Here is a 23,425-nt window from a genome sequence, read left to right on the forward strand (position 1 = left end):
GGTTAATGGTTATTAACTGTAAATAGAAATTACGCGTAATATAGGCTAGGTAATGCTAAATTGAACGGTTGTATCAGAATCATTATAAGGGATAATGGTGAGATACAGAGACGGCAGAAAGGCTGTTCATTTTTGAATCATCTTTATTCACGCAAAACAAGAATAGATTTAAATATCCGTGTCAATAATCGTACGCGTACACATATGTGTGCGTACACGTCGCTTAGGTACATGAAGCGCGTGTACGTAATTTTTGATGCATATACATGTGTGTTTATACGTTACACTTTATGGGTATGGAATATAAAGTATACGTATAATGTACAGTATGTACATGTATGTATGTATATAAAGTATATAATATATATTATACATTATATATTATATATCAGATAGTATATATTATATACTATATATAAGATGTAATATAGTATACATCATATATATGTATAGAGAGAGACAGAATGAGAGAGAGGGGGGGGAGGGAGAGAGAAAATTATAAAAGAATCGAATTAAATCAAATAATATACGCACATCACGCCGCGTCTTTTTCGTTTCTACCTACGTACCTGGTGACATGAGCAATGGGTTACCATCGATATACATACATAAAATACATCGTATATCGTAAAACGAACAGTCGATAATTGGCGTTTTATCTGTTGTAACGGCGACATTCGCAAGAATCAGTAACAAAAGTGTGCAGGTGATTTCGAGGAACAGTTACATATGTTACGAGGTAGAAACGGATATATATCGGCGATGAGATTTCGGAACGATATCGGAATGGGTTCAATACTGATTTTGGAATGGTTCGTAATTCCCAGGATCGGGACGAGCGTTAGAACAATAAATAATATTTAGTAACGTTAATGGAATTTTCATAGTATCCACTTAACGGTTCCTGCTTGATAATCAGAGATCATCTATCGGGCTGTAAACTTATACGCGGAAATGATTAATTTCGATCGTAACATTTTTCATACAATAACTATTTCGAAGAATATTGTTGCGTAAGTTTTGTGACCGCTTTACGATCGCCTTTCTCAAACTAAAAAAGTAAACAAATAAATAAATATTATACATTTACTACATACGCATAACTCTGTTTATCGTTCGACTCATGAACAACCGAGTATTCGCATTGGTCGTTGTTTTAGCTATCTACACCACGCAATTTTGTTCGCTTCCCTATATTTTTCCAAATAATCATCAAAGGTGGACTCGAAGTTGTCACATTGTCGTAGCAATTAAACAACAATAAGTATGCTATAAACTAACAATATAATATAAAATAATATAATATAGTATAACACAATATCAGTAATAGAAGTCATAGTCGTAGCAATAGCAATAAGTTAATAATAGTAATAGTAATAGTAATAGTAATGGTACTAATGATAATAATAGTAGCGATAGTAATAGTAGGGGGTTGTAATAGTAGAAGTAGCAATAGCAGCTGTAGTAATAATCGATAAGAATAGCAGTAATAAAAACGATAGCAACTGCAATAGTATTCAATGATGATATCGATATCGTTGCATTGCCGTTGTAGTTGAAGTTAATAGTAGCAATAATTGAAACAATAGTATTAGTAGATGTAATAGTTGTGGTGAAAGTGGAAATAGAGTAGCAACGAGAGTGACGATGCAAGTAATTTTACTTATATACAATTGCAACGACAATAGCAGTAGTAACGGTCACAGTAGCGATAGCAGTACTATTGGAGGTAGCAATAGCAATGATTTAACAACCACAACAACAGTATAATTATTTTTACTGTTTTTGTAGTTTTTGTAGAGCGGCGATTGTAATAGTAATAGTGGTAGCAGCAGTAACATTATAGCATTAATAATAGAAATACTGTAGATAATTGGTGACGTAGTGTTAATTTGATCCATGAATCTTCCTCGGTTTTTGTATCGAATGCCCTGCTTTAGCCAATCATTTGAACATTTCGACGATCGAATCGAAGTCTACTACTAAAATCTATAACGAAAATCTTGTCCTCATCCACAAGTGCATACAAAGCGGTTTGGGCGAGATTTTTAATGGTAATTGCGACAAACCATCATAAAGGCTCTATCTATCTAACTATTTAACTATCTATCAATCTACTTTAACCATTGGAATCATATACTGAATAAGTAACATGTACGATTGCTAGTTTTCTAAGAATTATAATATCAATATAAAAGGATAAAAAATAATAATCGTTGTAATAACGGACGACGGTATTTAAAGTAAATAATTAATGATTAATTGAATAAAACGCAAATATTCTGTCGACTAGATTCGTATATGGGTTCATTAGCACGCAAACTTAGCTCATACCACTTCGTTTTCATGCTTCGATACGCAATGCTTTGAAAAAGGAGAAAAACGAATGAGACGAAGTCGAGACAACGATAAAAAAAACGAATAATTTAACTAATACTTTATTACGTCTACGATCGCATCGATCTGTCGGTAGATCTGTGATCGCCTTATAGAAAAAGCAGAAATTTTGCTGATTTATTTAACTGATAATTCATCGACTATTCGTCCATTAAATCTATCTAAAATTCAATCTGTTTCTGTGAAGATTTGTTTCTTCCCGGATGCATATTCGTACGTCTCATTCTTTTTCTCTCCCATTTTCCCGCTCTCTCCGTGTGAACGAGTGTATGCGTGTAGTAATCAATTACTTTTACTGCTAATCCATTTGATGCATCCTGGAAATGAAAGGAAGAGGTATGATCGCGTAGCGTGCCTCGAATTCCCAGTTCAGGGGTGTTCGATCTTTCGGACGTTGTGAAGGAAGTAGCATGAACGAATGTTGATAAGTTACTCAAAATTCTGCGGAAAATCGCAATGACCATTTTGTCGAAATTGTTTCTCATAGCTTCTCGTTTCTCGTAGTTCCTCGTTGGTCTTGTTAGAATCGTTCATCGTAGATGTTGTGTAAATGAAAGTCTTCGTAATGAAAGCGCCTCTGTGTTCTTTTCTTCTTACTTCTTGCCGCCTAGGTACTCGACCATCTCCAAAAGCTTTTCCTTTTCATCTTCAAGCAGCAATGCTTGAACGCAGCTGCTGAAGTATTGCGTACCAAAACAGTTTTGCCTAAATATATAAAGAAATAAATTAGATCGGATATATGTGTAAATCGGATTTTTTTGTTTGTAAATCGAATGTAAAACTGAGAAAGAAGAAGAGAAAAAAGGAAAAAAGAAAAAGAAAGAAGAAATGAAAAGAAAAAATCGAGGATTCGTTCGTTTGGTTTTATATGGTCTTCTTTTACGCCTTGAAACTTGCATCGGTGACACACATGAAATTGTCGTTTTACCACACGTGAAATATCAGCGAATAGACCACGCCTTTTTGTACGATAAACACACACAAACGAATCCTTCAATTTCGATGTAACGATTGGTAAATAACGTAGAATCGAAAAATTGAAAAATGTACCGATCGAAACGGTGTACATATTTCTTTTTTCTTATAAAACGTGAAATGACTAGTAAATGATTTACAATGGATACATCTTGTTCGCAAAAATCGTAATTGCAAGGAGACAAAAACAACAAAATACATAACAGCTGCTTCCAGCAACGGAACCTGCAAAAATATTTGAACGTCGCAAAAACTTGTTTTATTATTCTCTCCTCTTTGCAGTATATATTTCCATTGGCATCCTGTACCCGTCGTGTTGTCTGAAAAATGTACGTTAGTACAAAATCTATGTTGTTTCGACAAGGCACGATAACGCGCGACAAAAAACAGTTAGAAAAAATGTCGAAAAACGTGTGTCGCTCATCTCAAAAATCGTTGGGAGAAAAATGGAAAAAGCGAATGAAAATGATTTACGGCCGCATCGGAAAAAGAATGTAACGACGTGTCGTTTCGTATCTTATGTATACTCAAATATGGTTAGGTACGATATTGAAAAATCAATAAGCATACAAATAAACATGTACTTATCTACGAGATGTAAGAGTTAGAAGAAATTAATTGGAATTACTTGTTGCTGAAAATGCGCATAATGCGTCTATCGAAGTACATATAAAATGTACTAAAATATCGAGCAACGTCATTTTATTATTGCGAAATTTACTTAGAATTACCTAAGGGCACATACAGCATGCGCATATGTCGCGTATCATCGTGTATATCGTGTGCATCATCGTTGAGTCGTGGTTCATAAATTCTTGAGATGACGACAAAGGCGTATAGTTTCCGTCGATCGGTAAATAACTAGTTCGATCGTATATGTTGGTAACTATCGGGAACGAGAATTTGTTAACGAGCAACGAAAACAAACGTGCAACCAAAAAGTAGAGAAAATTCAAGAATCGAAAGATAAGAGGACAAGAAGATGAGAATGGAGATGGAGAAAGAGAGACAGAAAGAGGGAAGTAAGAAGGAGAGGAAGAAGAAGAATTTAAAGAGGTAAAAGTAGTTTGAGGAGAAAGAAGTAGTCGATCGAGACGTAAGTAAGATGAATGATTGCCGAAAGAAAATGATAAAATAGAAAAGGACGATAAGATGATCGAGGTAGATCGAAAAGAGAGGAAAATGAGAGAAGCGAATGCGTTCGGCGAATAGAGTACTACATGTAAAGCTATAAAATGAAAATACGCGGATAAGAAATCATAAACATAAAAAAAGAAGCTACCTAAACCCCGGGTTCCGCACCATGAAGCGTCTTGATCCATGTTTGGATCTTCTCTACTTCGTCTTGTAACAACAGTACGTCTAAGCATCCTTTGAAGTAGTCCGATGTAAAGCAGTTTTTCCTGGAAAAGATTTCAAAATACAAACACTAAATACAATCCGGTGAATTCGCTACATATCGTTATCTCGAGTAATTCGTCCTAGATCTGAAAATAAGCGAAATAATAGCGAGATTCGTTCTCGCTAGTGTAAGATAAGGATTTTTAGACAACCTTCGACTCACAAATTCACCGACGAACGGTAAAACAATGCACTTTTTCCAATATTCCTTCCTTCTTCGAACATACAATTTGCAATTTCTCGACATCTGTATCATCGACGTATCTACGTCGTATCGATACGACGTATCTAAACATAATCGAAGTTACGTATCGACCTTTCGATTGTCGCACTTCCTCTCGTAAAAAGTTTACGTAAGGCGTAAAAAAAGTCACGCGCACGTTCTACAGAAAAAATGTTTGAACAATTTCATATCTGCACAGTATCGAACATCTTTCTTGCTCTCCTAAATTTTCTCTAATTTGTATCGTTTTGAAACATCTGATCGCACACGCGTTGCATTATCGACGGAGTAAAAAAGACAAGACGATTGCAATTACTGTATATGTAACGCGTGCAGTAAAACGAATGTTTTCTATCGAAAGGACGGAGGATGTCGACGATAATGTCGGGTAAAAGCATTCGTGATAAAAATAAAAATGTAAGTACATACTTGCCTATGTTTTATATCGAAAGAAAGGAATTGCGTGGCGTGCATTACTTTACGATGGTACCGAAAAGTTTCGTTCGTCGATGGCTATCTAAATCCACGATACGTTACAATAAACGTTACAATAAACTAGACGAACAGACGATGCATATAGGATCGATAGAACGTATTCGAATCTTTATGGATAATTACCTGCATAGTTGATGTAATTGAGGTTCCCGAAACAGGTTATAACAATCCTCGCAGATACGGTCCAGCCGGGCAAAGATACTTTTATCGTATATACCCTTACATTGAATATCGATAAAAGACCTTTTACCCAAAGGATGTCCATTCAAGATGCCAGCGTCCGTTAGACCGATGCACGACGAAACGAGTAACAGTGTCACAGACCAAGCTAACACAGAGACGAGTTTTGGGCAGGGTATCGATACAGTTGACACGATCGACGATTCGCTTGGTAACGAAGGTAACCTCGAACACGAGGTTTGTTGTACGCTCCAGGAATACGACGACAGGTTCGATGTCGGCCACGTCGTTGACAATGGTAGAAAGATGGACGACGATGACAACGGCGATGACGACGATAGCGACGACGACGGCGTCGATGGCGTCGGCGATGGCGACGTTGAGGTTGTCGTAGAAGACGACATCGTTACAGACGACATCGATGTAGTTGTGGATGGGATAGATGAACGAGACATCGAGAGCGGTAAGGTTAACGATGATAAAGATGACGATGAGGAACGAAGCCTCTGTTGCCGATGCATAGTCTGAAAAAGAAACAAAGTACAAAATAGATTGGCAAATCGAATAGAAACGAAGATGTCAAAAGAAAACGATCGTTTTATATCCTTCGAACTAGAAACACATGGTCGAGATTTATCGAAGTTTAAGAGGCAAATAATATATCTAGGATAAAACTGCGCCAGAGAAAAGAAAGACTAGCGAATATTGCGGAAGAAAAGGAGAAAGAGGGGAAGAGCAAGGGAGGGGGAAAGAGAGTGCGAGAAACGAAAAAATTCAAAGATGTATCAAATCCATTCATCGTGGAGACTCGTGCAAGTACTTGTATGCTTGTACAGTTCGTACACTGTTACCAGATGCATATGGATTTCGTACTTGTACGTTTCGGTGTCCCTGCACTCTTTTCTTTCCCGAACCTAACCCCTCGAAAGTGTACAGGTTGTTTCGTGACACTCGTAATAGTGGCCGTGCGCGTTCTCCTTGTCATTTTACCGTGGTGACAGTAACAAACAGCGGCGACAGCAATAACGAGAAGGAGAAGAACGTGGTCGACGACGATGACAACGTGGACAATAATGACCGCGGCCCTGTTCGAGCCGAGCACACGGCATTTCGAGGCTCGACAAACTCAAAGCGATTCGTGAGGTAAAAGTAAAGATGTAAAGCTCTGCTCCTAACCAGTCCCGCGGCAGTCGTTGTGAATGGACCACACGCAGGTAGGCCCCACCTGTAAACGTCCCGAACCGACAACTTCATTAAGCGGAGCTGAAGCGCAGAGCGGCACAGCACGGCACGGTACTGCATAGCAATGTGCGAGACGAGGGGAGCCTTCTTATGCGCGGCGATGCGGGGCAATGCGAGATTCTCGAACGCACGACGGTTTCTTGTTTGTTCTTTTGCCTTCGTCTCATCGGCGCGGCGGCACCTGTACACGCCGAGGAGAACGTTTCGCTCGGTTCTCTTTTTTCGGAACATAATCACTGCTCCCGGGTGGGATCTTATTTTTAGCCACGACCGATTCTTGGAACTCTCAAACCGCTCCACTCTATATCGGACCCCCACCTGGTAATTACCTGCAGCCCGATAATTTGCCGCTAAAGTCGCTCGGTCTCGATCGTTAAACATCGTCCCACGGATTTTCAGACCGAGTATGATCGTTCATCATCGATCATCGATCGCCGACCGCCGACTGTTGATCGCCGATCATTGGCCGTCTCGCTGCGTTGCGTCGTATCGCGCCGCTAATACATCTAGTTTTCCTAACAATTTGCATTAATTTGCAACGATAATCGACGTCGATAAACGGTAATCGATCGATTAAAACTCCACTTAACAGGTTTAATTACAATAGTTCAATTTATCTATAAACGAGTTTCCGATATTACGTATTTCAATAGTATTTAGCCAGATTTGCGAAAGTAAGGTTGATTTGCGATTAAAAGTCTCCGGCTATAGCCACAGCTTTCTCTTCTTCGCAGAGCGAAAGAAGATAAATTCCTACTTTGCTAAATTGGAATTCTAGGTTCGTCTCGAGTGCTGAAAATAAACAAAGAATAAACAACTACAGATGGTGAACGCGATCAATCAGAGTCAGATCAACTAGAGACGAAAATAGAAGACGAAAGGCTCGCGGTAAAGATTTTAGGGTGGAAAACTATAACTAAATATGGAGGCTGAGGGGCGAGGAAGAATGGATGGCGAGATGGGTGGAATACGAAGGGTGAAGAGCAGATAGTGGAGAGTAGAGTGGAGAGCAGAAAGCAAAGTGAGTGTACGTAAACGAAGAAAAAGTCAATGGAGACCGGTTACTCGACAGGTGAGGTCTTTCCTCGGTCGAGCCATGCACAGGTGTGCAATCTGTAAATCCCCCTTAGCAAAAAACTATACACTCTTCGGCACCGCTTCACGGCTCTGTCGCGCGCTGTTATCCGAGTCACTAGTTATGTACCTACGTACCGTATACACGTTCGATGCTTACACACGACCGAATCCAACTTCTTTATCGACACGCATCTTAAACGCTTGCATTCGAATCCTATGCATTAAAATATAGATGCTCCTTGCACCCGAAATATTATCGACGGGCCTCCGAAGTATCCCGTTTACTCGCGTCCATTCGACTACTTTTATTTCGGATGTAAAACGCGACGCCAGAACGAACGTAATAATCGAACGAACGTTCGTCATTCCTCCAGTATTATACAAGCTCTTCCGAGAATTCGGAATCCAGAGCTTATCGAAAAGAAGAGATCAGTCGAATTTGTTTGTTTGAAGAGAGAGAGTATCTCGAAGCGTATCCTGTTGCGTTGTAACGCCACTACCCAGAATCGGTAACACGTTCCCAGAATTATCAACATCGAATAAGAAAATAAGGAATATAAGATCGCTAGCAAAACGGGGGGAAAAAAAGGAGAAAGAGAGAGAATAGTAACGTTACAAGTTGAATCGAATCGTTTCGAGCCGAACCCACTGAAGTCGAAAGCCAGTTGGGTCGAATGGGATAAGAGGAAGGAGCCACGAGGCGAAACGGTCTATATCGTTAGATACATCGTTGGGCTCTCCTCACCAGGTGGTCCTCTTCCCGTGCCGGATGACTCAATCGTGAGAAGGAGTTGCTCGACGAGCTCACCAGAAGACTCGCTAGAACCGTGTGTGCTTCGTGTCTTGGTCTGAGTTTGTCTGCCCGTCTCCTACCACATTCGTGTATTCATGTACGTACATATACGCGATTCAGTCCAGTCCCTTCCCGACCTCCTTGGCTTTCCTCGTGAACCAGCTTACCCGATATTTCTACGCTGGTGACAGTGGTGTGCGTACTTACACGTGTATGCAGATCGTTCTGGTCAAACACGTGGATCTTTCGAATAAAACGATCTTCTCGTCGTCCCTTTTTATTCATACGCGTTCATTCGCGAGGAAATTAATCGAAACGAACGGAGCTTAGAAACAAGAAGAGAGACGACGCGATACGGATTCACTATTTGATAGAGCAAGCAAGCAGAAAAGATAGTCGAAGTATTTGCAGGGACGGAGAAAAATTAAACGCGGAGAAAGATTAGATGGCTGAAAAAAGAGAAGAAGAAGAAGAAGGAGAAGGAGGAGAGAAAAGGAACCGTTTGAGCGGTAAGCGAGCAGATTCAAGGGAAAAAGAAGAAGGAAGAAAAAGAAAAGGTCGATGCAGATCGTAAATCGACAGACAACGAGGTGACAAGATCAACCAGCAAAGGGATTATCGATCACCTTCGAATTAATATACGAATTTGAACAGGATACTTAAAATTATATTTATCTATTATTCTCTTTTTCTGTTTCATTCCTACATAAAAAAAAAAACTCATGGCTGTTCACGCTGTGTCGAGAAATTGATTCTATTTAAAGAACACGTATAAGAATAACATATGCAGCTATGGTGCAGGGTACCGACAGATGTACCGATCGACGATAAAAATCGACGATGAAAGAAATTGAGAGATTTATTCGCTTGTAAACGGTAACAGCGCAGAGGGAGGTGCATAAACTAAACTGGTGCTTAAATAAGTACTATATACTATAGGTATTAAAAGAAATATCAAGAAAGCGAAAAGGCATCGAGGAATCTATATCGTTCTTGAACAAGTTCGAGAACTTTCCGGTAGAGTCGAACGTAGTTAGAGGTAATACTTTGAAAGTGCCGCGAAAGTGCTGGTTATCTGGTCACGATCGAAGATCAAAGAGGTGGGATAGGAAGAGGAGGGAAAGAGAAGAAAAAGGGAGGGCGGGGGTTGTCAGCGGAGCGGGGAGAAGGACGCGGAGAAGCCGAAGAACTCAAGGAGAAGGAGAGATAGGCGGGTTGAACGGACGACGGAGGATCGAGGCGTCCGGCGTCCTCGATCGCGGGATCTTGGAGCAAAACTAACGATCTCCCGTTCGCTTGCAAGATCAACACGACGATAATTTAATACACGAGATCACCACCCAGGTGTGCTCTGACGTGTACAGATGCTGTTTGTAACCTCGACAAGAAGGAAAAGGCTGAGTCGACAGAAGTGGGAATCTGTATACTGTATGGCGTATGGGATTCCAAATGCGAATACGAGCTCTTCCCCTTTTGCACGATCTCTCTCCCTCTCTCTCCCTCTCTCTCTCTCTCCCACTCTCCTCTTTTTCTCTCTTCCCCTTTCCCATCCCCATCGTCATCCCCCGTACGTTGGTCTTTATTTCTTTCTCTCGTGTCCGTATTCTCTCTCTCTTTTTGCACTACCGATATAAATGACATATACACGTGGACGCGTGCGCAGACTTTTGCGAAATATTTCGAAAACTTTTCAACGACCGATCGATAGATACATCTTCTAAAAAAACTCGATCGTTGCTGGCCAACAAACGTACGCTTGAAACGCACAGTCATATGAAATATCACGATCGTCATCGTGACTCTACCTCTGCTATGCCTTCGCATTTTAACATATCGAAAATAACATATCGAAAAATAATTTCCAATTGGAAGGTGGATACTAGCTTGTAGCTATTAAATGCCGGGAACGCAGAGCACAAAAAAGGGTACGTTCCTTTGACGTCATACGCTTTCGTAGAAACAGCTCGATACATCGAATCGTCGACAATCAGAATGAAAAAACAGAAACACGCGTATACTACTAGTGGTTCTCCGATTCTCGAAGAGATACTACATAAATAGAAGATCCGATGACGTCAATCGTTTGCGTTAATTACATAAGGACAGTCCTTATTAACCTATGCCGACAGCTAGTGACGAGTTAATGATCGCGATAAAATCTCTAAATCCATTTATCGATCGAACGACGATTCTCGTTTCATACGTCTTTTTTTGCTGCCTCGTTTTATCTTTCCAGCTGTTTAACCATTCCAATCAAATAGTACGGTCGAACGTCGCGTCGTCTAATTTGGCCCCGTATATGTATGTGTATATATATATACACGTAGGTAGTAGACACGTAAATATACGTATATACATGTCATCTCGTCGTTATTTTAGCATACGTATATAAATAATCGAAAGCAAAGTATATCGTTAACGTACGAGTATAATTAGGCAAGAGCAAATTTAACATCTTGATTAATTTATAGCGATAGAATTACGCGTGTACCATAGCGCGCAGATCGATTTCTTCAAATCCTAGTTCTCGTTAAAGATGATTATATTTCGTGCATCGTCTTATTCTCTGTTACGTAGTTTGCGTTAGCGTTACGTTACTCAACAAAAATCACGTGAAATCATAGGTTTTTCCATACTCCTTTTTCATCTGGAATCGCTAACACAAAGGAATTTCGTAGAAACAAATCAACGTGCTAGTCGATATTTGCATTAAAAGACGAATAGTGAAACTTATTTCCATGAAATTCGTGGAATACTCGGGAGCAGAGCAAAACAAGGCAAATCAAGACAAGACAAGGCGAGACAAGACAAGGCAAGGCAAGGCAAGCCAAGGCAAAGCATGGCAAGGTAAGGCAAAGCAAGGCAAAGCAAGCCAAGCACAGCTGCGTCCTGCGTCCGCATGCACCTTCGTATGCAATGTACGTAGTCGACGCGCGGGTATTTGCGAAGGAATGTTCAACAGGTGTGTCGCTCGGATTGAGCTTTATGCGCGCGTACACGCCTTTCCTTTCGCCCTTCCTTCTTCTTTCTTTCTCCCTTCTGTATATCCCCATTTTTCTATATGTTGAATCTTGCACGCCAACAGTACCGTAGCGTATAATCGAACAGGCCGATTATAACACAGAAAGTATCGCGATAATAAAAATAAGCCCAAAAGTAAGAGATATTATCGCGCCTCTTCCGAACCCTACTTCCGGCAAGATAAATCGTAGAAATATCAGCTTCTACTTTATACGTTCCTCGCTTCGTCCATACCGATCCGTTCGATCCGTTTAACGATAAGTAAAAAGCTTGGAAAAGCGTGACGTAATATGATTTTCGAACGACGTACACATGTAAATTGTGTTATTTAATGTAATAATACCGTGGTGTCACATTGTCGCTGAAATCGAACGTCGAAGCCAATTATTTCTCGCCGAGTCGAGATACGAGAAAGTATACGAATATATACACAGTACACAGCCATCGACAGAGAAGTTACTGTTTCTTCAGTGTGGCCGTGTCTTTTTCTTAGTATGCTTGGAATCATTCTCCAACTCGCGGCTAAGTGGTGGTTAAGAGGAAGCTATAAGGAGAGAATCGTATACGATTTATTTACACGATCTGGCCTGGCTGCCCGTTACATTTTAAAAGTGTAAAGTACATGTATATATATATACATATATGTATGTATATATATACACACATTTCGCGTATGTAGGACAAAGCCTGCACTGTGGTGGTCGCTTCTACTGTCGTTCTGGTCATCGTATCAACATTGCTGTCTAGTCGCGGATTTCACCCATCGGACGTCTTCGAGTGTTCCGTATCGTTCGTCGTTGTTTCTATCCATTAAATTTTTTTTTTTTTTTTTCTTTCTTTTTTGCAGTAGCGATAATGGCGACAACGTCAATGAGCGTTATCGTAATTTTAATACGGTCGCTCTATCGTCGATAATAAGCGAGTAATGAGCGAATAGTGGCGACAACGACGATCAAGGTATCGAATATAAGCGTGAAGAACGAAGATGGTGGCCAAACAGAAGTAAATATAGAAATTGAATTGGGGCTGAAGCAACGGTACTAAAGCAACGTAGTGCTCGCGAGTACGCGTACAAGTAATAGCAGAAACAAGGACGGGAATAGGGGCAAAAGCAGAAACAAATGCAGAAAGAAGAACAAGACGAGAGTTGCAGTCACTGCTGGCAGCAACGTCGCGATTGGACATTAGCGTCGAACACTGTAGTGGGGCAAAGCAGCGTTCCGGCAGACAGCTTGGCGTCCTATGGTTCGCATTACGACAAGCTGTAGCCTTTCTCTGTCTTTCGCTTCTCTCGTTTCGCTTCACCGCATCTTACATTGCTAATGTTTCGACGTGTTTTCTACGGTTATTCCAACATATCCTTTTCTCAGTTTCTCTTCCCTTAATATCTCTGCAATTAGTTTGCTTTCCTTTTCTTATCTCTTCTCTCCTCTTCTCTTCCTTTCTTTTATTTTCTCCTCTTTTCTTTCTATCTTAGCAATTGCAAAATGCCAACGAATTTACACGAACGCTACGACATCGTTCGCAAACGGATAAACACGCGAGCGAGACGAACATCGATCAGGAATCGAATATAAACGCGATAAACGATGGCAATTGGTAAATGTTTGGAAGAAACAGAAAGAAGCAAGGGGTAGCTATCGTGAGTTTGTAGTTACATAGAAACGCGAATAAAAGTAAATTGCGATGGAAACGGAAACTGAGAAGGAACTGATCTCTATGACGTTTCGCGATAGACAAGCATACGATTCGAGAGTACAATAGGCATAATTCTTCCTTCCAATTTGAACTAATCGAACTGACCGTTCGATCGACAGATCTTTAAATATTCGCACGAACATAGTACAAGATTAGTCGTGTGTAAAAAATTGATAAGGAACATGTGCCAATTTTCGTTTGTTTTTCTTCGACCATAAGCCACGTCTCGTTTAGACGGGAGTTACGAAGCTAGTACGATCTAACGCGATTAATCGCTATACTGGCTTAGCTTGTAACACGATCCGTCGTAAGCCGTACGCAGTAGTAAGTTCATTCTGTTCGCTTGAAATCAAATTTCGTGGCAGCGTATAGCATCGACGATGTAGCAATCGTATAAAAGCAATCGCGTATTAAGGACGTCAGTGATGTTTATAAATTTATGAGAAGCGGAATTCGCGCTACATTTCACATCTGAAGCATCACGAAGAAACGATGCAACGATATTAAGTTTGCTGGAATCGTGTGTCGCAATTTAGCTAAATCCAGCGCATTTCCCTACTTGCATTTCGCGATCGTTTTACAAGATTTCTTTCGAAACATTGCGAGATCGACCGCGATTAGTTCGTTCATCCTCTAAGCTAATAATTTCGAGAACTCGAGTGAAATACCGAAAGAATCGAGACCGTACGCTACGTTTCTACCTGCTTGCCAGAAAATGCGCACGCTCGCTGGGCGAGTTTCTCGAGAGGCGTGTCGCTGCTAGCTACAGGTGGCTGTACCTCATTCCTCCTACTCTTTCCCGATTTCCTTCGTCGTCATTTCTTTATTTTATACTTATACTCTATGATATCGCATACGCAATGTCCGTTTCTTTCGCTCTTTTAGAACTTCGTCCGGTACGAGCATATCTGCGTTACTTTCTTTCTTACTTACATGTTGTTAATCGTCAAATGTTGTTTCGCACGATTCCGTTTTTTAAACAGTGCTTTCCCTTTCCTTTCTCCATATTGCGACCAAACTTTTCCTTTTATTCCTCCTTTATTTCTCTTTTAACGCGTAGCAGGAATATTTCACTCCGGGTGTAAACTCGCCTGTTACAAAAGGAACGACTATCGAATTAGAACATGAGCACGCGTATTATATATGTGCTATATGTAATTAATAATGTTTCTTCGAACGATCTGTTCGCATCTTCCTACAGCGGTATATCAAAAATATCACACTTTAGGACTAAACCGATATTAACTCTTTTGTTCGTCGTTCCGTTTTACTTATTCGCGTTTCTCGTGCGTTTCTATTTTTTACAATTTCGTTTTCTTGTCACTAGTACGGAAATTGGGATTAAATCGATGTACCTAAGCGAAGAACAAGCCCGAATCTCCTTGTTTCCCGCTTCTTCATACGTTGGTCTTTCAAGTATGACTCAACTCGTGTTTGGTCCTCACTCGGCCCTGAGTGAAAGATTCTCTGAATGAACTCTAAAGATAGAGACCCTCTATATCCTTTCATCCTCTATCTTCTTTTCACCTTTTCGTTTGTTCTCTTTCTCTTTCTTTTTCTTCTTCGTCGTCTTCTTCTTCTTCTTCTTCTTATCCTCCTCCTCCTCCTCCTCCTCCTTCTTTCTTTTTATTCTTCGTCTTTTTCTAACAGTGTTCCACTCAAGCACTCTAACAGTGCTCTTCCCTTTTCGTTAATGTTCTCGACAGCATGGTAGAATTTCGTTCGACAACATGTGGTTCCAACTTTTTAAATTAGCTGCTTTCGAGTACTTGTCCGTAAGAGCTTTACGCTTGTCGTGTAAATTCATTTACAAAAAGTTTCGAAGAAAGATTCAAAGATACGGAAGCTCGTAACTCATTTTGCGGCAAATTCATCGAAACGGATAAATAGGTGAATAAGTGAAAGTGCAAAATACAGTTTATAGAGAAACGTTATGAAACGAACGATACGTAAAATTGATAGTTGGCTGAAGCGAAGAATCGAAAGAGTACCGCAGTTTTATTCTGTTTTATCAAATGTTAAATATGCCCAACCTTGGGTCTTCCTGATCACGCATCCAACGAGATGAAAATAATTGAAGGAACAACGAAAAACTATTTGATTTGCCTTATTGATTCGACTCGATTAACGGAAACGACGATCATAAGCGCGTTAAAATTAAATTATCGCGTTGCATCCGTAGGATAGACATAACAAAAATACAAAACTTACATTTAAAATGCTCTTTCTCCCTCTTTCTTCCACCGTATTCCCGTTTATTATGCTTTCTAACTGTTTATCCTCTGCTATGCTGTTAAGTCTTTCTAACTTTCTTTCTATGGATTCCGTTCTTCTCTCTTCTCTTACGCTTTGCGCTCCTGTTCGCTTGTTTTCCAGTTGTACAAACTATTTCCTACAGCCGAGACGATCGTTTTTATGCAATTTGGTTTTGTTATGGTAAATCCCTTCCTACGGTAACCTTTTTCTTCCTCTTCCTCTTCTTTTTCTCCTTCTTCTTCTTCTTCTCCTGCTTCCTCCTCTTTTCTTCCTCCCACCCTCCCACCTGCTTTCCACCCCCTATTTTCTCCCTCTTCCCCCTCCTATCTCCCACCCTCCCTTTTAAATAGTTTCGTATTCACTATTAATCGCTCTCTCTCTCTCTTCTCTTTTCTTAATATCGTCGCGATAGCCGACGATATCAAGAAAGATATCAAAGAAATCGTACGTCGATCTCACCGAGAACGTCTCTCTGCTAGTCTCGACTCTGGTCCTTGTTTGTTTCTTCTTTACTTCGTTTCTACTTTCCGATGTTTAAATCTAACGTTAGCGTGAAAAGACTCGAAAACAACGATCACTTCACTAGATATTTCGTACGCGCCACCTCGCCTCCCGTAGTTTATCTTAACGATCGTTTAGTCGCTCGACGACCACTCGATTCTCTTGGGAAATCGGAAATCTTTCGTATTTCTGTCTCCTGTGAAACACTTCCTTCTTCGAGGTAGTTCCTCAAACGTCGCGGAAGGAAACATGCGAGACAAGTACCACCGCGGAACTGTGGTATCGCGATCTCGAGAAAGGCGCGCGCGCGGCAGAATGCCCGCCCGCCTCCTCGGCCACCCACCCCCTTACGGCTCCAAGCACCGAGTCCGTCGGGGCCGAACAACGCGAGATATATCGAAGGACAGCCGTTCTCCGACGCGATCCACCGCGCACAGGTGGGCCGTGCGTGACAATCCGAAGAACCGATCGGATTGGCCTATTTGTATATTCATCTACTTGTTCCTTTATTTTACTTATCTATCCGGCTTTCTTTCCTAATCTTTCCTTTCTTCTCTGCTCGTTCACGCGTCCATCGTCTATACATAAATCCGCTCTCTTCCCTTTTTTTTTTTTTTAACTCTCTTTCCTTAATACGCATCGAAGTAATTTCGCCCTTTCTCTTACAGTTACTAACTCTTTGAACGCAACGACGATAAAATACGCTCGACGAAGCAAAGAAAGAGTTCCAACAAGACGTTACCTCCAGCTGGCTATCGTCCTTCGTAGGATACTCGAATTTTTTACCAATATCGTGTTTCTATGGACTATCTCTTTTTCTATAGTTTTTAACATTATCGACATCGTTAACGTCGCTACCGGTATCGTCATCGTTATCGTCACAGTCACCGTCACCGTCACCGTCATCGTCACCGTTACTCGCTGTTGCAATCGTTGGAATCACTAGTATAGCATCGTCAACGCTATTAACATTACATCTACCAGCATCATCAACATCATCACTGGCAATACCAGTTCTATCTACGTTTCCATCGCATATATACATATGTACATCTATTTCTATCACCACTATCTACTTCTTATATAATTGCAACCTCTATCTTATTGTCTTTTTAGATCTCGTTCCTTCTTTTTAGATGCCATACTTGGCTTCTTCTACGTATATTATTTTTGCTAATTAAATATAGTTCGATACATTACTCGAGAATGCTTCATCCTCTGTCTTTCTCTCATCATACACTCTATCGCCCATTCGTGCAGATGCTTTCCTCCTAGAATAAAATATTCGAAAAATACTTGTTCGACGTTCCCCGACGAGTATCAAAGATGCAACATAAACATTGCTTGTTTTCGTCCAATACAAAATATTTTGTCGAGTCAGGCTATGTACGACGAATATTTTATTATTTCATGTTCGAAGAATGTACGTTTAAAATTTCCTAGAAAATTTCCCCCGTGTCATTTCGATTTTCTCAAACACCGTGCGTAACCTATTCGGAAAGAACCGAGCTACTTTAGAAACTGTCTCGTCATGGTCGCGTAAACTCGCGTCACGGTTGCATCAACCGACAACAGAACTAAGTTCATTGCGTCATTTTATCTTCTCCATTCAAAGCCAGTTGTAATAAATCTTTCCCAATTTTTTAACAAACATCTAATACAAAAGTTGTATACAATCATCGTCAGCTTTTTATCAAGAAACAACTGTAGTCTTTCAGCAACCAACTGTTCGTTACGTTTACACGACGATGGATGTCGTCCATCGAACAACAGCAAAGCACAAACCATGGGCCAAAATCAGATTAGATTAGACATGTGTAAGTATAATCAAAGAAAAGGTACAACATAGTGTGAGATTTTGAAAATTTCCTGCTCTTGTTCAAAATACTCAGCTCGTAAAAGAACGGATAATTTTTCCGTCGCCTTATTGTTTCCCTTGAATGCGGATTATCAGGCTGCGCGTTTAACTTGAGAAATTTCAACGAAGAGCAGAGAAACAAAGTAAAAGTACAAAGACGAAACGAACGAACCTGAGAATTATGAAAGAAAATACAAAGAGAGAAGAAAAAAAAATGTACGAAAGGGAATAACGGATAAAAGAGAAAAAAATGTAGAAAATTGACACGTCCGAAACGAAGCAACGATCAATGCCAATTAATATGCGTAACAGCGTTATTTTCGACGAAATATTCCGTTAAATATCACGCACGCTCCAACATACCCTTCCACTTTTTTTTTTACTACAATTATACTTTATAAGTTTCGCTTACAAAATAGGTAGTTTCACAGAAACATTCACTCTCGAAACTCACGTAGCGAATCGCTAAGTTGACACGGCTCCTCGTAGCGCGGTGACGGTCGTTGTCCTCCATGGTGGATTATACGCGCCGGCAGCTTCATTTCCCTCGAAGAACACCGAATTAAATCGAAATCAGCCCTACCGATACGTTCGAGATTTAAGAAAATTTAATCATCGTTATCGACTAACAGTTTTCCTTTCCACAAGGATACCGTACACCGATAAGAAACGTTTACAACGCGAATACAACGTAACCTCGCTTTAGCTTGCTTTTCTTCTTCCCGATATGTAGCTCGTTTTTACCTATAATTGTTCCATTCTCACACATCGTATTCTTCTCTATATTTGCACGAGAATTCTCTTCCACGTATCACGTATTTTCTTTCTTTTTCATAATTTTGTCATTGTTTTAGTTGCGTAACATTGAACTTTATTACGATTGAGAGAGAACTCTGTCAACGATGAGGAGGGCTGATAGGTTTAATGTCTGTATCCGTGCCAGTCGGTGCATACGCTCCGACCAATTTTCTCACGCGTTTGGCTCCAACGTCGACGGCTACTCCTTGTACCAACAACAACCGTTGTTGCTTCGTTCGATCATTCACCAAATTTATAATCTTAATATGGAATTAAACAGCGAATACGTCTTTGATACGCCACTGTGTATGATAACTCTTCCTTTAACCTATACGCGTAATTACTTTCTCATCTTCGACTATACGTATGCTCCTTTTTTTTAATTTTTCAACTCTTTCTCCTACTTTTTTTTAGTCCAACTCTCGCCTCTCCTTCCAACGCCACCACCACTTGCACCTTCACTTCCACCACCACCATCACACCACCACCACCACCACCACCGCTGCCACTACCACCGCCACCTGTACCTTCACCTCCACCTTCACCTCCTTCTTCTGCTCTATGTTCTATTCCTCCTCCTCTTCCTCCTCCTCCTCCTCCTCCTCCTCCTGCTGTTTTCTCTTCTGCTTCGTAACCCTCTTCCTCCTCCTTGTCTTCCTTTTTTCCTTTCTCTTCTTACCTCTCTTTCCCTTTCGAATTCTAACAAGTATTAGTAGTTCACAGTAACGTTTCAACTTTCTTGCAAAACATGGAACGAACGTAATACACCAACTTTTTTTTCACGTATAAATTTTCTACTTTTGTTTCCCGTTGTTTTACATATCGTGCATGTACTTAAGAATTCATTCTGTACAGAAAGTTTAATCGACGAGAGCTCGAGTTTGCTTTCTTCTTCTCCTGTTTTTCTTTTTCTTTCCTTTCCCTTTTCGGGGAACAGTAGAAAATACAGAAATACAGGACAAGATCACGCAACGGATGTAAAATCTTTTTCTCTGGCGTGTGGCGTGTAGAAATTATACGGGAAAACTGATAACCGATGGACGAAAACAAACAAGTACGAAGAAGAAATATGACAAGCAAAATTAACGGTAAATTTCGCATAAATGGAACACTGTAAAAGAGAGGGGAAAATACAATAACGTCCGAAACGTAACGACACGCGGCACCAATTTGTCAGGTTCAGAGCAAAGAGCAAAGCATCGGTGATAGAGTAGCCAATCACAGTGAATACTGACTCGGAATCGGACTGGTTGTGTAGGGCTGCGAAGCACGCACACGCTTTGCCATCCTTTTCTATTGCGGTCGAGCCCCTCTGTAGGTACGACTGCCACTTAACGCGAATGGACGGTTAAAAGACCCTCCTGTGCGAGTCAAGCGGCCACTCGAAACAACTACGATCAGCCTAGGTTCCTCTTACGCGCACCCGTTCATTGCTAACCCCCTCCTCTGATCCTACTTCACTTCCCTTCCCCTTTCCTCCCTTTCGCTGTCTTTCAGTTGTACCTCTGCACGCGCGTGCTCGTGTTCTCTCGCGGCGAACCGTATCGCGAGTCACAACGGAATGGTTATACTCCATTTACTCGTACGTAAAGTATCATGCGGTCCGAAAACAGAATTCATCCGAATTTTTCTATTCCGATTCCCTAACACCGTGCCGTTCCGTTCTTGCCGTTTCTTCCAACGAAATTCCAAACTTGGATCTTCCAAATACGGCTATACGAATCAACCTTTCTCTCCATCGTCGAAGAATGAAATTCCGAATCGCGTGTGATCATCCATCTTCTATCATGCAAGCTTTGAAATAATCGATCAACGTTTGGGACGGTCGTTAGACTCCTCCTCCATTCCATATTTACCATCAGGCTTTTTATAGGTTAGTTTGTTACTTTGATGAATTCTATTGAATCGAATCAACGTAAATTAATATGTACGTCAAAGCGATTTTTATGTATCTAGTACTTAGAATTAGCGAAGCAAAGAATATCGAGCAAAGATTCTATGAAGAAAATTAACGTTAGTAAGAAAAGACAGAAACGGGAGAAAGATGAAATGTCCTTTTCCGACGAACGGACCACGATAGGGTTGAGCTATAAATAACTCGACAACTTCTCTGAAAACGGAAAGTAGCTCGCCTTCGAGTTCCGTAGCAAATTCCCAGAATAGCTTTCTGGATCGGTGTTTGTTCGTCCGTCCGTTCATTCGTTCGTTCGTTCGTTCTTTCGTTTGCCCGGTCGCTCGGTCGGTCGATCGGTCGGTCGGTCGGTCAGTCGGTCGGACGCTTGGCCGGTCGCTAGTATACCATGTGCGATTATGACGTTAAATAACAAGTGATCACGTTGGTTATTTTCCTAACGTCACTTACACGATCGCTTTCTCGTATCATTTTTTTAATAATAAATAAACGAAGAAACTATTTAAACGATCCCTTTGGATCGTCTACGTATCTATATTTCCTTTTTTCAGTTTTCAGCCGACCGATTTAACCTATACGACATTTCGTAATTACGTAATCCATAAATCATTAGGGATTATATAGTTTATCGATATAATCAATATGCTTACCGGCTATTACCAACGAATTATAATTATCGCACACCACAGGTTTCCAACCTATTATCGAAAGAGATTTTAACAACGTACTATATTATTTACAGACGTTAATTGTACATTTAAAAATTTCAATATATATGAAATATGAATACAATTCATTGTTAGTAATCGAAACACGATTTTATGATTTTACCGTATTATTATATATAGAGATGACCTAACTGTTAAATAGCATCTAATTTTAAATATCCTATGTTTATCCTAATTTTCATCACTCCCGATATGTATCAGTTAGACAGATAATAACACGTAAAAGATATTTATACCTGTTTTTCTGTATTTAATCACTTATAAGCTCCTTTCTTTTCATTTTCCACTGCAATATTTCCTTCCTCGAACATTTCCAACACTTTCTATATTTTATTCTCCTATTCTTTAACGATTTGACTACCGACCTTCGTCGTTGGGAGAAGATCGTGTAACGATTAATGGATAATGTTTGTCATGTCGAGCGTATAAAAGAAAAATATGTATATATATAGATATAGTAATATATTATACATTGGTATAGTAATAAGAAAAAACTCGGCAAACGATTTCGACTGGTTGAAACATCCAGCAGTTGAAATGTGCTACGGTTCATTCGAAAGCGTGCGTCAACATGATTCGTTGATGACGTTTACGATATCACTCTCGAACGACCGTGCCAAGATGCAATTGATATAAATTAAAGCGGACAATTAGAGAAAGTGAGAGAACGTCGTTCTTTTCTCGATATATCTCATTGGGTAGACAGCTGGCCGTATATACACGTTATTTTGTTTCAGTTATTTGTCTCTTAAGTCTTGGACGACCATTTATTCGATGACATGCTTCTGTATTTGAAAATGGAACGTGACTGTAACAGTCAAACACGGTTAAACAAGCTCTATTTAATTCAAGCCAGAAAAAAAAGAAAAAAGTAGCCATTGAAACTTTCATGTTTTAGTTATTCATCTTGTGTGTCTTATCCATGATTTCTATATAAGTTTTAGAAAACCTGAGAGAAAGAGAGACTATGCGGCGTGCGATACATCCTTTCGACTTTCGAAACGATCCGATTCAATTTGACCCGACCCTAGTTCGACTCAAATCCATATACAATTCGTTTTGATTCAATTCGACCCGACTTGCGTTCTTTTATGTCCTGTTGCGTTCGATTTTCTTGCTCCATTCCCTAGTCACGACACGATACGCGATACTCGAGACACTTAGACATGCGACACTCGACACTCGACACTGAATACCGAGGACGAATCCAGACCTTAAAGACAATGACAACGTTACGGTACAGAGTTTTCTCCAAAACCAGAACTTTGCTGTCGATCGAGATAACAATAACTAGAAAGTGAATCTTTGAGTCGGTATCTCGAAAGACGTACCTTGATACGGTCTTCCTTGAATGACAGTAACAGCACAACGAACTGAATCCTTCTGATCTAGGCGTCGCGGCGTTCCGCGTCTAATATACACCTCTCGGCGGGTGTTCGGTGCGCGCGTCCTTCTCTTTCAGGGAGAACCCCTTTCTTCGCCACCCCTTCAACTTGCCCAGAGAATCGCTGCGTTATCGCTCAGCTTCGAGTTACCTCCCTCGGCACCACCAGCTGCCCGCCTAATTGCGAACAGGCAGAAATAGAGCCTGCAATCTTCTTCCTTGCAAATAACGAGTAGCTTACGTCTTGTTCGTCGCGAGCTCTCTCTCTCTCTGTCTGTCTGTCTTTCTCTCTCTCTCCCTCCCTCACTCTTTCCTTTGATTTCTTCTTTCTCTTTTCCCTTTTTCCCTTGTCTTCGTTTCTTTCCGTTACCCTCCCTTCTTGTTATCCTCCATCACCTATCTAGCTTTCCTGTCCGTTCCCATCTTCCTCCCGCCTTCGCTTCGTTTACTACGATTCTTTCTCTCTTCCTCTCCTCCTTCTCTCTT

The 23,425-nt window shown here is 40.5% G+C and overlaps 2 protein-coding genes across 13 annotated transcripts in view; one reads left to right on the top strand and one right to left on the bottom strand.

The window, feature by feature from the left end:
- Positions 1-23,425, top strand: part of LOC132908651 (peroxisomal leader peptide-processing protease) — a 28,603-nt gene that overhangs the window by 1,459 nt on the left and 3,719 nt on the right. For 3 of the 9 annotated variants that reach the window (XM_060962849.1, XM_060962850.1, XM_060962853.1), the window contains exon 1: positions 19,408-20,497. The exons of 1 other annotated variant lie outside the window; for it this stretch is intronic. Coding sequence is in view for 2 of the 8 variants with exons in the window: in XM_060962847.1 (XP_060818830.1) it covers positions 9,229-9,340 (112 nt within the window). In the remaining 6 variants the exon portion in view is untranslated. Of the gene's footprint in view, positions 1-5,089; positions 5,414-9,213; positions 9,341-11,288; positions 11,631-18,058; positions 18,077-19,407; positions 20,789-23,425 lie in introns of those variants that run through there. 5 more of the 9 variants (XM_060962854.1, XM_060962847.1, XM_060962848.1 and 2 more) reach the window with 5 other exon arrangements.
- Positions 126-23,019, bottom strand: LOC132908669 (ion transport peptide-like). 4 transcript variants are annotated; one of them, XM_060962884.1, is made up of 4 exons: positions 22,887-23,019; positions 5,615-6,195; positions 4,655-4,775; positions 126-3,102 (listed from the first exon to the last, which is right to left on the bottom strand). In XM_060962884.1, the coding sequence occupies exons 2-3, from the start codon at positions 6,190-6,192 to the stop codon at positions 4,655-4,657; spliced, it is 699 nt and encodes a 232-aa protein (XP_060818867.1). In that variant the 5' UTR covers positions 6,193-6,195; positions 22,887-23,019; the 3' UTR covers positions 126-3,102. The 4 variants fall into 4 exon arrangements, with proteins under 4 accessions (XP_060818867.1, XP_060818865.1, XP_060818868.1 ...); XM_060962882.1 differs by lacking the exon at positions 22,887-23,019 and adding an exon at positions 18,572-19,370; XM_060962885.1 differs by lacking the exon at positions 22,887-23,019 and adding an exon at positions 15,714-16,008.

The sequence above is a fragment of the Bombus pascuorum genome, chromosome 7 (assembly GCF_905332965.1).
Source record: "Bombus pascuorum chromosome 7, iyBomPasc1.1, whole genome shotgun sequence".
NCBI lineage: Eukaryota > Metazoa > Arthropoda > Insecta > Hymenoptera > Apidae > Bombus > Bombus pascuorum.